The 14,684-nt window shown below is 50.9% G+C and overlaps 1 protein-coding gene across 1 annotated transcript; it reads left to right on the forward strand.

Moving 5' to 3' along the window:
• Positions 1-6,321: 6,321 nt before the first annotated feature.
• On the forward strand, positions 6,322-7,257 carry LOC142365065 (olfactory receptor 14J1-like). Its single transcript, XM_075445508.1, has one exon. The coding sequence runs from the start codon at positions 6,322-6,324 to the stop codon at positions 7,255-7,257; it is 936 nt and encodes a 311-aa protein (XP_075301623.1).
• Positions 7,258-14,684: the final 7,427 nt, after the last annotated feature.

Below are 14,684 nucleotides of genomic sequence, written 5' to 3' on the forward strand. Positions count from 1 at the left end.
CAAGCCCTGACCCTCAGGCTCTGGGAAGGCAGAACCTGTCCCTCAGATGTGGCTGAGGGGTCTTGCAGGGTCAGTGGGATGTGAGGGTGAGCAATGCCAAGTGTAGGAAAACTGTACAACACCTCCTGGTTTCCCCTAGGAGAGGTGAGGAGGAAACAAAGACCAGCGCCTCAAAATGACGTTTCTCCTGACAGGCCTCAGCAGCAGATGCAATTGTCATAGCCAAGGGTAGAAAGACCTTGTTCTTGTGTGGCCTTTCAGCCTTTCATGAGCCTTTGGTCACCTCTACTACAGGCTGTCCTACACTGTCCTATGCCTGCACCTCTTTCCTTTCAGGCTGCAAACACCCGTCTTTCTTTCCCACCTAACTCTTATCACAGCATTTCTTTGCATTCGCTGATATCTCTCCATCCTCACTGGTTGTTCCTTGAAACACAAAGCCATTGAGTGATCCAGACTCCCTTTGTGTGACTTCTTGTACCACAAGGCTACCACAGCGTGACCCTTTCACTGATTCTTGTTTTCTCACATCCCGTCAGAGCCTTCCAATACACAATTTGTGGAGATTTCCTTCTCCTTACACTATGCAGTAGTGCAGTACCCTTCAAGTAGTTGCAGACTACTACTATAAACCCCGAGCCTCTACTTCACCAAGCTAAAGAGACCTAGCTCCCTCAGCCTCTCCACAGAAGCTTCAAACCCCTGGCAAGTCTCCTTTGGACCCTCTCTGGTTCCATCCCACTTCTCCAGGACAGAGATCCCCACAGCCAGATGCACTAGTCCAGATATGGCCACACCAGTGGTCAGTCAAGGGGATGGTCACTCACTTGTCTGTGTTGCCATGCTGCCTCTAATGTAGCCCACTTTGCATTTGGCCTTATTAATCTTAGAATCATAGAATGGTAATGGTTGGAAGGGACCTTAAAGACCATTTGTTTCCAACCCCGCTGCCATGAGCAGGGACATCTTCCACTAAACCAGGTTGCTCAGAGCTCCATCCAATGTGGCCTTGGACACTTCCAGGGAGGGGGCATACATCACTTCTCTGGGCAACCTGTTCCAGAGTTTCACCACTCTCATGGGGAAGAATTTATTTCTAATATCTAATCTAAATCTGCCCTCTTTTAGTTTAGAGCCGTTCCCCCTTGTCCTATCGCTACACAGCCTTGTGAAAAGCCCCTCTCCATCCTTTTCTGTAGCCCCTTCAGGCACTAGCAGGCTGCCCTAATGTCACCCTGGAGCCTTCTCTTCTCCAGGCTGAACAGCCCCAACTCTCTCAGCCTGTCCTCATAGGAGAGTTCCTCCAGCCCTCTGATTGTCTTCGTGGCACTCCTCTGGACCCACTCCAACACATCCATGTCCTTCTTATGTTGGGGGCTCCAGAGCTGGACGCAGTACTCCAGGTGGGGTCTGACGAGAACAGAGTAGAGGGGCAGAATCACCTCCCTCGCACTGCTGGGCATGCTTCTCTTGATGCAGCCCAGGATACGGGTGCCTTTCTGGGCTGCAAGTGCACATTGTCAGCTCATGTTGAGCTTCTCAGTCACCAGTGCCCCCAAGTCCTTCTCCTCAGGGCTGCTCTCAAGCCACTCTCTGACCAGTCTTTATTTGTGTTTGGGATTGTCCCAACCCACGTGCAGGACCTTGCACTTGGCCTTGTTGAACTTCATGCGTTTCACGCAGGCCCACCTCTGCAGCCTGTCTAGGTCTCTCTGAATGGCATTCCTTCCCTGCAGCGTGTCAACCACACCACACAGCTTGGTGTCTTTGGTAAACTTGTTGAGGGTGCACTCAGTCCCACTGTTCATGTCGCCGAGAAATATATTGAAGAGCACGGGCCCCAGTACCGACCCCTGAGGCACACCACTCATCACTAGTCTCCAACTGGACATCGAGCCATTTAAAACAGCCTAACTAATACTTCTAGTAATATTAATAATATTAATAGGAAGAAAACTAAAAAGTATATACAAACCCAATACTGAGCTTCCTGCAGTTCGGTGCCGGGGCACCGGCATTCCGCTAGCGGCTGCCAGGCGGCACCAGGAAGTCCCAGACTGGACTCGGCATTAGACAGGAACAGGATTCAGGAATGTACTGACTGGAATCTGGATCAGGATGGCAGGCAGGACAAGGAACAGGGTCCTCTTCAGAAGCTGTCCATGAATGAAGAGAGCGAGGCCCTCGTGATCCCCCAGTTTTAACCTAAGTATGACGTGCGTAGTATGGACTACCTCGTTGTTGTTCTACATGGGGTCACCTGTCCTGTCCGCCCCTCCCTGCAAATGCAGCCCTTTATGACACCTCCCTTGCGGGACCTCAGAGGTCTGTCGGTGACCTTGGCTGCTCTGGTAATAATTATAAACAGGGGCCGTTTTCTGCACTCCTTTCATACCATCAGCTCAGAGTAACTGTAAGCATCAGGTGTTATCAGCTATGAAGCAGACACTGTCTGCAAAAAATGCAGCCAGCTTCAGAAAAATGCAGTTACTTAGAACAACTTAGCTGTGAGGAGGATTCACTAAAAGAGAATCTGTTCTGTTTTAACCAAAACCAGGACATCAGGTAACCGGCCAGTCAAGCTTTGAGGTGGGCGGGAAAGGTGGCAAGAGTAGAAATAACTGGGCACCATGCAGGGGCGGGGCATGCCACCTCCACCAATCCCGCCTGGCAGGAGAGCAGCCCAAGGGTGACTGATAAGCTGTCTGACCTCTCATTTGAGGGGAGGAGCAAGTGGAAATGCAAGTTAGCCAATCAGAGAAAACATCACTTCAGGGAAGGCTAGCACTGGGGGGAGCCAATCACCAGCTCAGTGGAGGGCAGGCTGCAAACTACGGTAGAGTGACAGCCCAAGTGGGCAGTCAGAGGTCACCGCCTACAATGCAGGGTGTGCACTGCAGCCCAGCACCCTGAGCCCCTGGGGACCAATCAGAGGCAGCGTCACCTCAGGGGAGGAGACTGACAGCCCTCCCGACCTGTGCTGGTGAAGGCTGGGGTCAGAAGAAGGCGGGCTGCACCGACAGCCAGTCCGATCTGCCCCAAGGCCGAGCAGCCCCCGGCCCAAGCCTGGAGTCCTTCTTAGCCCCTTCTACCACTCCCCCCCCTCCATCACCAGCCTGGATGTGAACATTGGCTTGAGTCCCTGCTCTGAATTCTGTCAGGCAACATGGGGCTGAACATGTGACCAATTCCATTACAGGCAGTGGAAATCTCATAAGTCTAGCTGATGGAGCGGAGAGACCCAGCTCTCACTATGGTACATGGTTGTGTCAGTTCACACGAATAGCTCTAAATGCAGCCGTGACTACGATGAGTGCGACAGTGTTCTTTTGGCCTCTCTTTGAGCATTCGCTGTTATTTGACTTCATCAAAGGAATTTCCCACCAGACTCATACGCGATGCCTGAGATGTTGCCCTGTCTCTATGAGCTTCTCCACTACAGCTTGAAGCTACCTACATGCACCTTGGAGCATCTAGGACATTCAAATGTCACCAGCTATTTGCATCTGAACACCTCACACCTGTCTTCCATCTCTATCACACTCACATACAGGTGTCTGTTTTGTGCACACCTGAACAGAGGCAAGAGGAACCCCAACTCCTGAGGGTTTGTGGCAGGCATGGGAGGGAGCTGAGTCTCCTGCAAATGCTGGGAAGAGAAACACGTGATGAAATGCCTCCACTGACTCAGCTGAATCCCTTCCCTTGGGATGCCTTGGGCTGGTCCTCTGCTGCTGAGCTGAGCTGGGCTCCTGGCATGGAGGGAGCTCATGGCAAGTGGGCAGTGCTGCAGAGAGACAGCTGTGCTCAGGAGCAGCTCCTCTGCAAAGCCCAGCAGGGCTGAGGGCACTGCCTGCAGGCACAAAGGGGAGAGGAGGGAGTAAGAGAGAGCTCAAATTCAGTCTGGGGTGGGAGGAGAGAGGAGAGCTCAGCTGGAGAAAAATTTTCACAGCCTTTACCAGGGTAAGTCTCTGGCTGCAGGGCAATGCAGCTGCGGTTCCTGCAATGATCTCCTCAAGCTGGCACATCCCAGAGCCTGTGGGATTTGTCAGGAGGACTCTCACAGTTTCTCCAGTTTATAGGAAAAGGACGTGTTTTGGAGCAGGGCTTCCCCCTGCACTGTCAGAGGGACAGGGCATGTCGGCTGCCTTCCTCCATGAACGGCTGCAGGGTGTGACGGTGGGTGTGCAGCCAGGGATGCCCAGGGTTGTCCTTCAGGGCAGAGTCCTTGAGCTAAAGGGGGCTGTGTGCCAGGGCAGGGACTTTGTCTCCTGCCAGGGTCAGCACTCAGCCTGCCCGGGGAGCTCTTAACAGCAGCGCAGGCAGAAGCAGTGGGAGGAAGAAGCAACTCGTGGCTATGTGGATCAGGGCTGCTCACAGCTCCAGAGCATCCCAGGATAATGCTGAGGGGACCTTTCAAGGGGAAGTGCAGGGCAGGGAAGTAATTACTACAAAGAGAAGGAGCTTTCTTGTGTTTGAGTTTTCAGTTTCTTACTTTTGGTGAATTTGGGGGGAGAAGAGGAAAAGGATTGCTCATGCTTGAAAAAGTCACTGAGAGTCCTAAGCTGGAACTTTAAGATACCAGTAGGTCTGACAGATCCTGCTAAAGTGCCTTCAGCCACTCCTCTGCCTATGGACAGCACCAGCATCACCTTTGCTGGAACTGTGAAGGTTCTTTTGACCTGTCCATTTCCACCTGCAAAGAGGAACATGAGCATAGCCAGTGCCCTGCAGACAGGCAGGTTTCTGTAGGGCCAAGGTGAGTGCACAGAGGTTGGGATGGAGTCTGTGAGCATTCACAGGGAAAGACCTGGTAAAGGGAAACCCCTGGTAAAAGAAATACCCAAACAGTATGGGAATGATCAGGGAATGAGAGGAAACATAAACTAAATACAATTTGTGAGTGGCAATTCCAAAAACTCTCCATCACCCCCTCCAATGCAGAGCCCTTCCTCTGAGCAAGGCCCCTCCCCTCTTCTACCACCCTGCAAAGCCTCTGCCCTCAGGACGGTGGGGTCCCAGGCGTGACCCCCCTCCTCTGCAGCCAGAGCTCCAGCAGAGCCATGCTGCAGCTCTCCAGCCACGGGCCCAGTTCCCTCTGCAGAGCACAGGGGCTGAGAGCAGCTGCCCTGCAATGTTGGGGTCTGGGAGGTGGCGTGCACAGCTGGGTCAGGGGAACGCTGTCCTGAGTGCCTGACTGCCTCTGCTCTAGCCAGACCCTCACTGCATATTTTTTGTTTCTCCGCTTCTCTGCATTATTGTTGTTGTTATTTTGTTCTTGTTCACAGGCTCTCTTGGGGTTGGAGTTTCTGCTGCAGTCACACACTGATCTTCTGGGTCCTTTCATGGAGCTGTGTCCATGCGAACAAGTGTCCCAGCTTTCCTCAGGACTGCAGAGATCTGGTCAATACAGTCTGCAGGGCTGAGGAATGACCTGACTATTACTCAGATGCCATCATTAAGACACTTGGCTACCCCCTTGAGGGGTCCTTCGAAGGTTTGAGCTCCCCTCAAGAATGCAAACCCACCTCGTAGAATCTCTTCTTACTCTGAAAGCCCATGGAGAATGCAAAGCCTCCACAGCTGAGGAAATGCTGTTGGACTGGTGAAAGGAGCCATGTGTGTTTCATTGACTACAAGTGGGGTGCTGAGACCTATAGAAGGAGTGAGACCTTTTGTGGTCTGCAGTGGATCTCTCTGCTTTCAGCAATGTCTGATGGTTTTTCAGGGTAGCGTGGGAGTGTGATCACTCTCTATCTGAGGAAGGTGCCAGCCCAGGGCAACTGGGAGCAGGAGAGAGGGACAGACCAGCTCCCCTCACTCTGCACTAAACCACAGGCAATCCTCCTGCCTTGAATGACTCACTGTGTTCTGCTCTGCGAAGCAGAATTGCTGAGAGATTGGGACATCCAAGAACATTGCCCAACTGAGATGGGGGTAGCTGTAAGAAACCCCAGGTCTCTGAAACTGCCTTCTGCCATCCTGGTTCTTTCACACTGGGAGTGAAGATGCTACCAAAGCTTTCTGCATTAGGAGTAGGTTAACCTCAAAACCTCAAATACCAGGTCCGTTAACACACAGTGCTGCAGAGCAGGGCTGGCTCCTCAGCAGGCAGCAGGCAGAGGCCCTGCTCCTCACAGCACAATCAGCCACCACAAACGAGGGTTGCAGTCACTGATTTGAGAAAAGTCTACAAAGCAAAAGGAGCTGAGTGAAGCAGGAAGAGGGTGTATGAGATACGGCTTTGAATTTTCTCATAGAAATTGCCCCTAATTTATCACTGTCTTTTCCTCCTTGAACAGTGCCATATGCACACAGACAATGTCCAACAGCAGCTCCATCACTGAATTCCTCCTCCTGGCATTCGCAGACACACGGGAGCTGCAGCTCTTGACCTTCTGGCTCCTCCTGGGCATCTACCTGGCTGCCCTCCTGGCCAACAGCCTCATCATCTCTGCCATAGCCTGCGACCACCGCCTCCACAACCCCATGTACTTCTTCCTCCTCAACCTCGCCCTCATTGACCTTGCCTCCATCTCCACAACTCTACCCAAAGCCATGGCCAACTCCCTCTGGGACACCAGAGCCATCTCCTATCCGGAATGCGCTGCACAGGTTTTTTTCTTTCTCTTCTTCATCTCCACTGAGTATGCTCTCCTCACTGTCATGGCCTATGACCGCTATGTGGCCATCTGCAAACCCCTGCACTATGGGATCCTCCTGGGCACCAGAGCTCGTGTCCACATGGCAGCGGCTGCCTGGGGCACTGGGTTTCTCACTGCTCTGCTGCACACTGCCAATGTATTTTCAGTACCAATTTGTCATGGTAAAGCTTTAGACCAGTTCTTCTGTGAAATTCCCCACATCCTCAAGCTCTCTTGCTCAAACTACTACCTTGGAGAAGTTGGGCTTATTATGGCTACTGTCTGCTTAGATTTGGGGTGTTTTATCTTCAATCTGCTGTCCTATGTGCAGATCTTCAGGGCAGTGCTGAGGATTCCCTCTGAGCAGGGACGGCACAAAGCATTTTCCACCTGTCTCCCTCACCTGGCTGTGATTTCCCTCTTTCTCAGCACTGCCATTGTTGCCTACCTGAAGCCCCTCTCCTTCTCCTCCCCAGCCCTGGATCTGGTGGTTTCATTTCTGTACTTGGTGGTGCCTCCAGCATTGAACCCCCTCATCTACAGCATGAGGAACCAAGAGCTCAAAGACACATTGAAGAAGCTGATTCTATCAGCTGTCTCTCAGCAGCAATAACCTGCCCCTGTCTCCTGTGGTTTCACATTCATCTTGGGAACTTCCTTTGCTTTGGACAATTTTCCTGTGATAGTCACATAGGGAACTGACTGCAGCTTGCTGGTACCTACAAGGGCTTTATGGAGAATGGACAGACAGGCTCCTCACCACAGTACATGGCAGAAGGACAAAAGACAGTGGAAGGAAGGGGAAAGAGGAGAGGTTCAGTCTGGAGATAAGGAAAGCCTGTTTCACCACAAGCCAGGCTTTGGAGCAGGTCACCCAGTGATGCTGTGCAGACTACATCCTTGCAGTTTTTCAGACTGCAGCCGGATCAAGCCTTGGATAACCTGGTCTGACCCTTTTTTCTAGCAGGTTGGACGGCAGAACTCCCAAGGTCCCTTCCAGCTTGAGTGGTTCCTATGGTGTCAAGCCCTTTTTCTGATTACAACAGATCAGATGTTTATGAGGCAAGAATCTTCCTATGTGACCACCCAAGCCAACATCTAAACCAGTGCCGAGTGGTCAGTACCACAGTGTGACTCTCTCTGTGCACAGACGGAGGGGTACCATTGACAGTCCTGGGCAGGGAGTGTTTTGGGGGCACGGGACTCTTTGCAAGGCACAAAATGACCTTTTGAATAGTGGTGATAATATATAACTATACTGCTGATAAGAATGTTTAGAAAATAATAAAAACAAAAAGAACTAAACACAAATATATAAAACCGAAATTTTGTATAATGCTTTATAGCTTTTAAAATTTTTCACCTTTTTTTTTTTTCCCTTTGTCTTAATGCACTAGACTTTGAGGGGAATTTGTGGTTTGTTTGTCTGTTTGTTTGTTTTTATCTTCCAGAAAATACTTTCATGAACTGAAGTTGGATGTAGGGCACAACTCTCTTCAGCTACAGGGACACAGGCATCTCCTGCCAGTGTAGATGCCCTGAAAACCCCCTGCCCAGCCTGTAACTGTAGCTGCCGAGGGGCTCTGGTCTCCCACACGTCCTGTCTGATAGCTGCCAGTCCCAGGCAAACATCTCAGGTACACTGGGGCCTCTCAGAGTGGCCCTGCGTGTTTTATGGTCAAACGAGGTGTGTCTGGAAAGGTGATCATGTTTGTACATTAAGAAAATACACACGTGTGTCTTTTCATCAGCTAAAACAATGGAGTGCTTTTACTACAATTGCAGTGTTTTCCCAACAAGCCAGAATGAGAATTCCCAGGAAGTGCATTAATCATAGGAAAAGAAATGCTGGTGTCCTGTATTTGCGTTATGAGTACTCTGTCTATTATATCATGCTGTGCATTTAATCTTCATTATCTCTCTGATGTTCCTACCTCTCCTTACTAAATGTCCATGCCTAAGGACATCATTTCAGCAGATTTATCTGGACCTTTGCCCTTCCCACTGCTTTCCAGATTTCCCCCTCCCCTTGCTCTTCTTTTATCCAAATACCTCCCAACTATCTGGTTGATGCTTGGAGCTTCAGGCACTTAGAAACTTGCCCCGTCTTCCTTCAGGCAAAGAAACTCTTTAATCAGAACCTTAATTGTGTTTATATCTATTCCTTCCTATCTCTGTCTAAACCAGTTCTGTACAGGTATGGTCACTGGCAATCTCGACCACAGGATGTCCTACGCTGTCCCATCCCTGTGCCTGTTTCCCTGCAGGCTGGAGACCATCCACTTCCACACCTTGCTCACACTATCGCATGTCCCTGCCTGTACTGATGCCTTTCTTTGAAACACAAAGCCAAGGGCTGATCATAGACACCACCAGCACCACTCTCCCTGGTGACTTCTTGCACCACAGCACTACCCTCTGAGATATTTCATTTTCCCTCATGCCAAGTCTCAGCCTCTAAAGCTTTCCATTTCTCATTCTGTTTCCTCTATAGAGAAAAGCTTCATCCTCTCTGAAATCATCCTTCAAGTAGGTGCAGGCTACTATGACATTGCCCTGAGCCTCCATGTCACAAGGCCAAAGCAGCCCAGGTTTCTCATCCTCCCCAAACAAGGCGTGTGATTTGGCCCCTTAACCCCAAGCTGGAAAGAATCCTCTGGACCTTCTCCAGTTCCTCCACACTTCTGCACAACATGGCACCCCACACCAGGACACATTGTTCCACATGTGGCCACACCAGTGCTCAGTCAAGGGAGGAGCTAATTCCTTTTGTCTGCGTGTCCACTCTTGTCCTAATGCAGCCTCATATGCAGCTGGCCTTATTCATGGTCAGCATTCTCCAGTGGCTCTTTTAGCATCCTGTGTAACGACCGTGGCCTTCTCCTCAGGGTCACTCCTCAGCCAGTCAACACCAAGTTTGCCCTGATTCATAAGGGTTATTCAGACCCTGATGCAGGACTGGCCACTTCTCCTTGTAAAACTCAGTGAGGTTGCTTTTGGTTGAATCCCAGAGTTTCTCCAGTTCCCCACGAACTGAATCTTCACTGTGTTGGCTAACAGTGCATGCTTGTGGGTTGTTCACCCTGTCCTGTGGTGCCTCTAAGATGACTCCATGAGGAATTGCAGGAAATGACAAACAATAAAGGGAGGCATTAATCTCATGGATTTGCTCACCATAATAAGAATTTCCACTGCAATTATCCTAGAAACACTAAAAGAAGGCACCAGGTAATCAAAGCCATGGGCAGTGCACAACAGGAAAACAGGTGAGCTTCTTGTAAGCGAGGATTTGAGGATGACCAAAGAGAAGAACCTGGGATGGGTGAAACAGGGAAAATAGAAATTTGGGTGTGAAGCAAGGGACACAATCAAGGTTGTTTGTGGGCACCTGCCAAGTAGTCCTCAATCGGAGCGGGGACATCAGTGTGGCTGGGCACACCCCTGATGTCAGAGAGCTAGATAGCTCACAACACTGGAGTGTGGCCACGGATGGATGCAGGCTCTTTCAGAAGGGTGGGGCAGGCCAGTGAGGAGGGGAAGTTGCTCCGTATGTGGGTGAGCAGCAGGAGATCGTGGAGTTCTGCTTGTGACAGATGGTAAGCCAGATGAGAGCTGATGGGTGATGAGTACTGGGGAGACTAAGGTGGGGAATGTTGTAGTCGGTGTCTGCTATAGACTCACCATATAAGGAAGAAGCCTAATGAGGCCTTCTTCAGACAAGTAGAAGAAACCTCGTTTTGCAGGGCCCTGGTCTTTGTGGGGGCCATTACCCAACCAGACATTTGCCTGAGGACCATAAAAGCAGGGCCAAAGACACCCAGGAGGTTTCTGGAGAGCATAAAGGACTTCCTGAGCATTCAGAGAGGGTGTTAGAAAAGCCAAAGTCCATCTCAAGTTCAGTCTAGTAATTCAATCTGGATGTGAATGGCATCAAAAAAAGAATTCAGCAACCAGGTCAGCAGCAAAAGGAAGGCTTGGGAAAAACTGGGCCTGCTGCTAGGTGGGTCAGGGATCCTGGTGACAGAGAGCACACAAAGGGCCAAGGAGCTCCAGGCGTTCTTCCTCTGTGAGTTTACTGGTAAGAACAACCTTCAGGAGTCCCAAGCCCCATGAACAGAGGCAAGGAGCACAGCAGACGTACCCTTGGTGCAGGAGTCTCAGGTTAGGGAACATTTCAGCAAACTGTACATACCTCAGTCCTTGGGACCTGAGGGGATGCACTTGTGAGTAATGAGGCAGCTGGCTGATGTCACTGTAAGGCCACTTGAAATGTTGTTTGAAAGGTCACGGTGATTGCATGAGGTTCTTACGGACTTGAAGAAAGAAAATGTAAAAGCAATGTTGAAGAAGGGCTGGGACGATCCGGGACGCTGTCAGCCTGTCTCCCACTATATCCCTAAAGAGAAGCTGATCAAGCATGGACTAGGGAAGTGGAAAATGAGGTGGACTGAAAATTGCTGAATGGCTGGTCCCAGAGGACTGTTTCTGGTGAAAGAGAGTCCAGTTGGAGGACAGTCACCAGTGTTTAGCCCAGGGCTGGAAACTGGGTCCCATTCTGTTCAACCTTTCATTGCAGTCCTGAATGATGGAACCAAGGGAATCCTGAGAGAGGTTGTGGATGATAGAAAATTAGGTGGAGTGACTGATGCAGCGGCTGGTTGCAGTGCCTCTCAGAGGACCTGGGCAGGCTGGAGAGCTGGGCAAAGAGGAACCTCTTGAAGTTCATAAAGACAAACACAAAGTCTTGCCCATGGGCAGCAATAACCCCATGGACCAGTACATGCTGGGGGCTCACTGTCTGGAAAGCAGGTTCCTAGAGAAGGACCACAGGTCCTGGGGGACAGCAAGCTGATCATGAGCCAGCAGGGTGGCTGTGTGGCAAAGCAGACCTACAGCCTCTTGGGCGGCACTCTGGAGAGGTTTGCCAGCAGGTCAAGAAGGGCAATCCTTCCCCTCCAGTCAGCACTGGTGAAGCCACCTCCGGGGTGCTGTGTCCAGGGCTGGGATGCCCAGTTCAAGTCACCTGGACTGACTGGTGCAGCTCCAGCAAAGGGCCACCAAGACTTTGAAGTCACACAGGCATGCTTCAGAAGGAAAGACTGGCAGAGCTATGGCGGCTTAACCTGAAGAAGAGAAGGCTCACTGGGAACTTATTCATATGCATCAATACCTAATGGGAGGAAATGACGTAGAGGGAGTGCAACTTTTCTCTGTGGTGCCCAGTGACAGACAGTGGGTAGAAACTGAAGCAAAACACTTCCATCGAAACACTAGAAAACACTTTTCTGCTGTGAGGATGGTTGATCAGTGGAACAGGTTGTCCAGAGAACTTGTGTTGTCTTCATTAATGGAGACATTCAAAACCCAGCTGGCCCCTGTATTAGGCAACCTCCTATAGGGGACCCTGCTGGAGCAGTTGGGACTCGACTAGGCAATCTCCAGAGCTGCTGACAAGAAGGGTCAGAAGGGACCCATGGAGGCCTCTAGTGCTTTGATCTGCTCTGAGCATGGAGAGCTTGTCAGCTAGATTGGGTTGAAAATCTCTGAGCCCCAGACCTAATACTAATCAACTATAAAGGTGATCGCTTAAGTGATCTGGATGTCCACAAATCCATGGGCACCGATGGAATGCACCCACGAGTGCTGAGGGAGCTGGAGGATGTAATTGCTGAGCCACTCTCCATCATCTTTGAGAGGTCCTGGAGGACAGGAGAGGTGCCCGAGGACTGGAGAAAGGCCAATGTCACTCCAATCTTCAAAAAGGGCAAGAAGGAGGACCCAGGGAACTACAGGCTGGTCAGCCTCACCTCCATCCCGGGAAAGGTGATGGAGCAGCTTATCCTGGAGGCCATCATCAAGCAAGTGGAAGAAAAGAAGGTTATCAGGAGTAGTCAGCATGGATTCACCAAGGGGAAATCATGCCTGACCAATCTGATAGCTTTCTACGATGACATGACTGGCTGGGTAGACGAAGGGAGAGCCGTGGATGTTATCTACCTTGACTTCAGCAAGGCTTTCGACACAGTCTCCCATGATAACCTCCTAGGGAAGCTGAGGAAGTGTGGGCTGGATGAGTGGTCGGTGAAGTGGATAGAGAACTGGCTAAATGGCAGAACTCAGAGGGTTGTTGTCATCAGCGGCGCTGAGTCTAGTTGGAGGCTGGTGACAAGTGGTGTCCCCCAGGGGTCAGTACTGGGCCCAGTCTTGTTTAACTTCTTCATCAACGACCTGGATGAAGAGTTAGAATGTACCCTCAGCAAGTTTGCTGACGACACCAAACTGGGAGGTGTGGTAGATACACCAGAAGGCTGTGCTGCCATTCAGCGTGACCTGGATAGGCTGGAAAGCTGGGCAGAGAGGAACCTGATGAGGTTCAACAAGGGCAAGTGCAGGGTCCTGCACCTGGGGAGGAACAACCTCATGCACCAGTACAGGCTTGGGGTGGACCTGCTGGAGAGCAGCTCTGTGGAGAGGGACCTGGGTGTCCTGGTGGACGACAGGTTAACCATGAGCCAGCAGTGTGCCCTGGCTTCCAAGAAAGCCAATGGGATCCTGGGGTGCATCAAGAAGAATGTGGCCAGCAGGTCGAGGGAGGTTCTCCTTCCCCTCTACACTGCCCTGGTGAGGCCTCATCTGGAGTACTGGGTCCAGTTCTGGGCTCCCCAGTTCAAGAAAGATGAAGAGCTACTGGAGAGAGTCCAGCGGAGGGCTACGAGGATGGTGAGGGGACTGGAGCATCTCCCCTACGAGGAGAGGTTGAGGGAACTGGGCTTGTTCAGCCTGAAGAAGAGAAGGTTGCGAGGGGACCTTATAAATGCCTACAAATATCTGAAGGGTGGGTGTCAGGAGGATGGGGCCAAGCTCTTTTCAGTGGTGCCCAGTGACACGACAAGGGGCAATGGGCACAAACTGAAGCAGAGGAAGTTCCGTCTGAACATGAGGAAGAACTTCTTCCCTCTGAGGGTGACGGAGCCCTGGAACAGGCTGCCCAGGGAGGTTGTGGAGTCTCCTTCTCTGGAGATATTCAAGACCCACCTGCACAAGTTCCTGTGCAACCTGCTGTAGGTGACCCTGCTTCAGCAGGAGGGTTGGACTAGATGACCCACAGAGGTCCCTTCCAACCCCTACTATTCTGTGATTCTGTGATTCTGTGATTTTTTTTTTCCTTTAAATCTCATTAAAAATTTCCTGCTTGTTCTCAGTGTCTCGTCCTCTCCTCTTCTCCCCTTCCTTGCTTGAGCAGTGGGGACTAGACTAGGCAATCTCCAGAGGTGCTGAGAAGAAGAGACAGAAGGGACTTTATAGAATCAAAGAATCATAGAGTCATAGAATCATTGAAGTTGAAAAAGACCCTTAAGATCATGGAGGCCAACTGTAAACCAAACACTGCCAAGTCTACCACTAAACCAAGTCCCTAAGTGCCACATCTGTATGCCTTCTATATACCTCCAGGGATGGTGACTCCACCACTACCCTGGGCAGCCTCTTCCAATGCTTGAGAACTCTCTCACTGAAGACATTTTTACTAATATCTAATCTAAGCCTCCCCTGGAGCAACATGAGGTCATTTCCTCTCATCCTACCGCTTGTTCTTTGGGAGAAAGAGACAGACACCCACCTTGCTACAAGCTCCTTTCAGGTAGTTTTAGAAAACGATAAGGTCTCCCCCCAGCCTCCTTTGCTCCAGACTAAACAGTTCCAGTTCCCTCAGCCACTCCTGATCATTCACCAGCTTCCTTGCCGTTCTTTGGATACACTCCAGCCACTCAATGTCTTTCTTATAGTGAGAACACAAAACTGAACACAGTATTTGAGGTGCGGCATCACCAGTGCCAAGTACAGGGGGATGGTTGCTTCCCTAGTCCTAGTGACCACAATGTTTCCGATACAAGCCAGGATGCTGTTGGACTTCTTGGCCACCTGGACACACTGCCAGCTCATATGCAGCCATCTTTCAATCAACAACCCCAGGCTGTTTTCTGCTGGGCAGCTTTCCAGCCTCTCTTCCTCAAGCCTGCATGGGAAATCCCTTGCATGGGG

Source organism: Opisthocomus hoazin, chromosome 31, assembly GCF_030867145.1.
Source record: "Opisthocomus hoazin isolate bOpiHoa1 chromosome 31, bOpiHoa1.hap1, whole genome shotgun sequence".
In the NCBI taxonomy this organism is placed as follows: Eukaryota; Metazoa; Chordata; class Aves; order Opisthocomiformes; family Opisthocomidae; genus Opisthocomus; species Opisthocomus hoazin.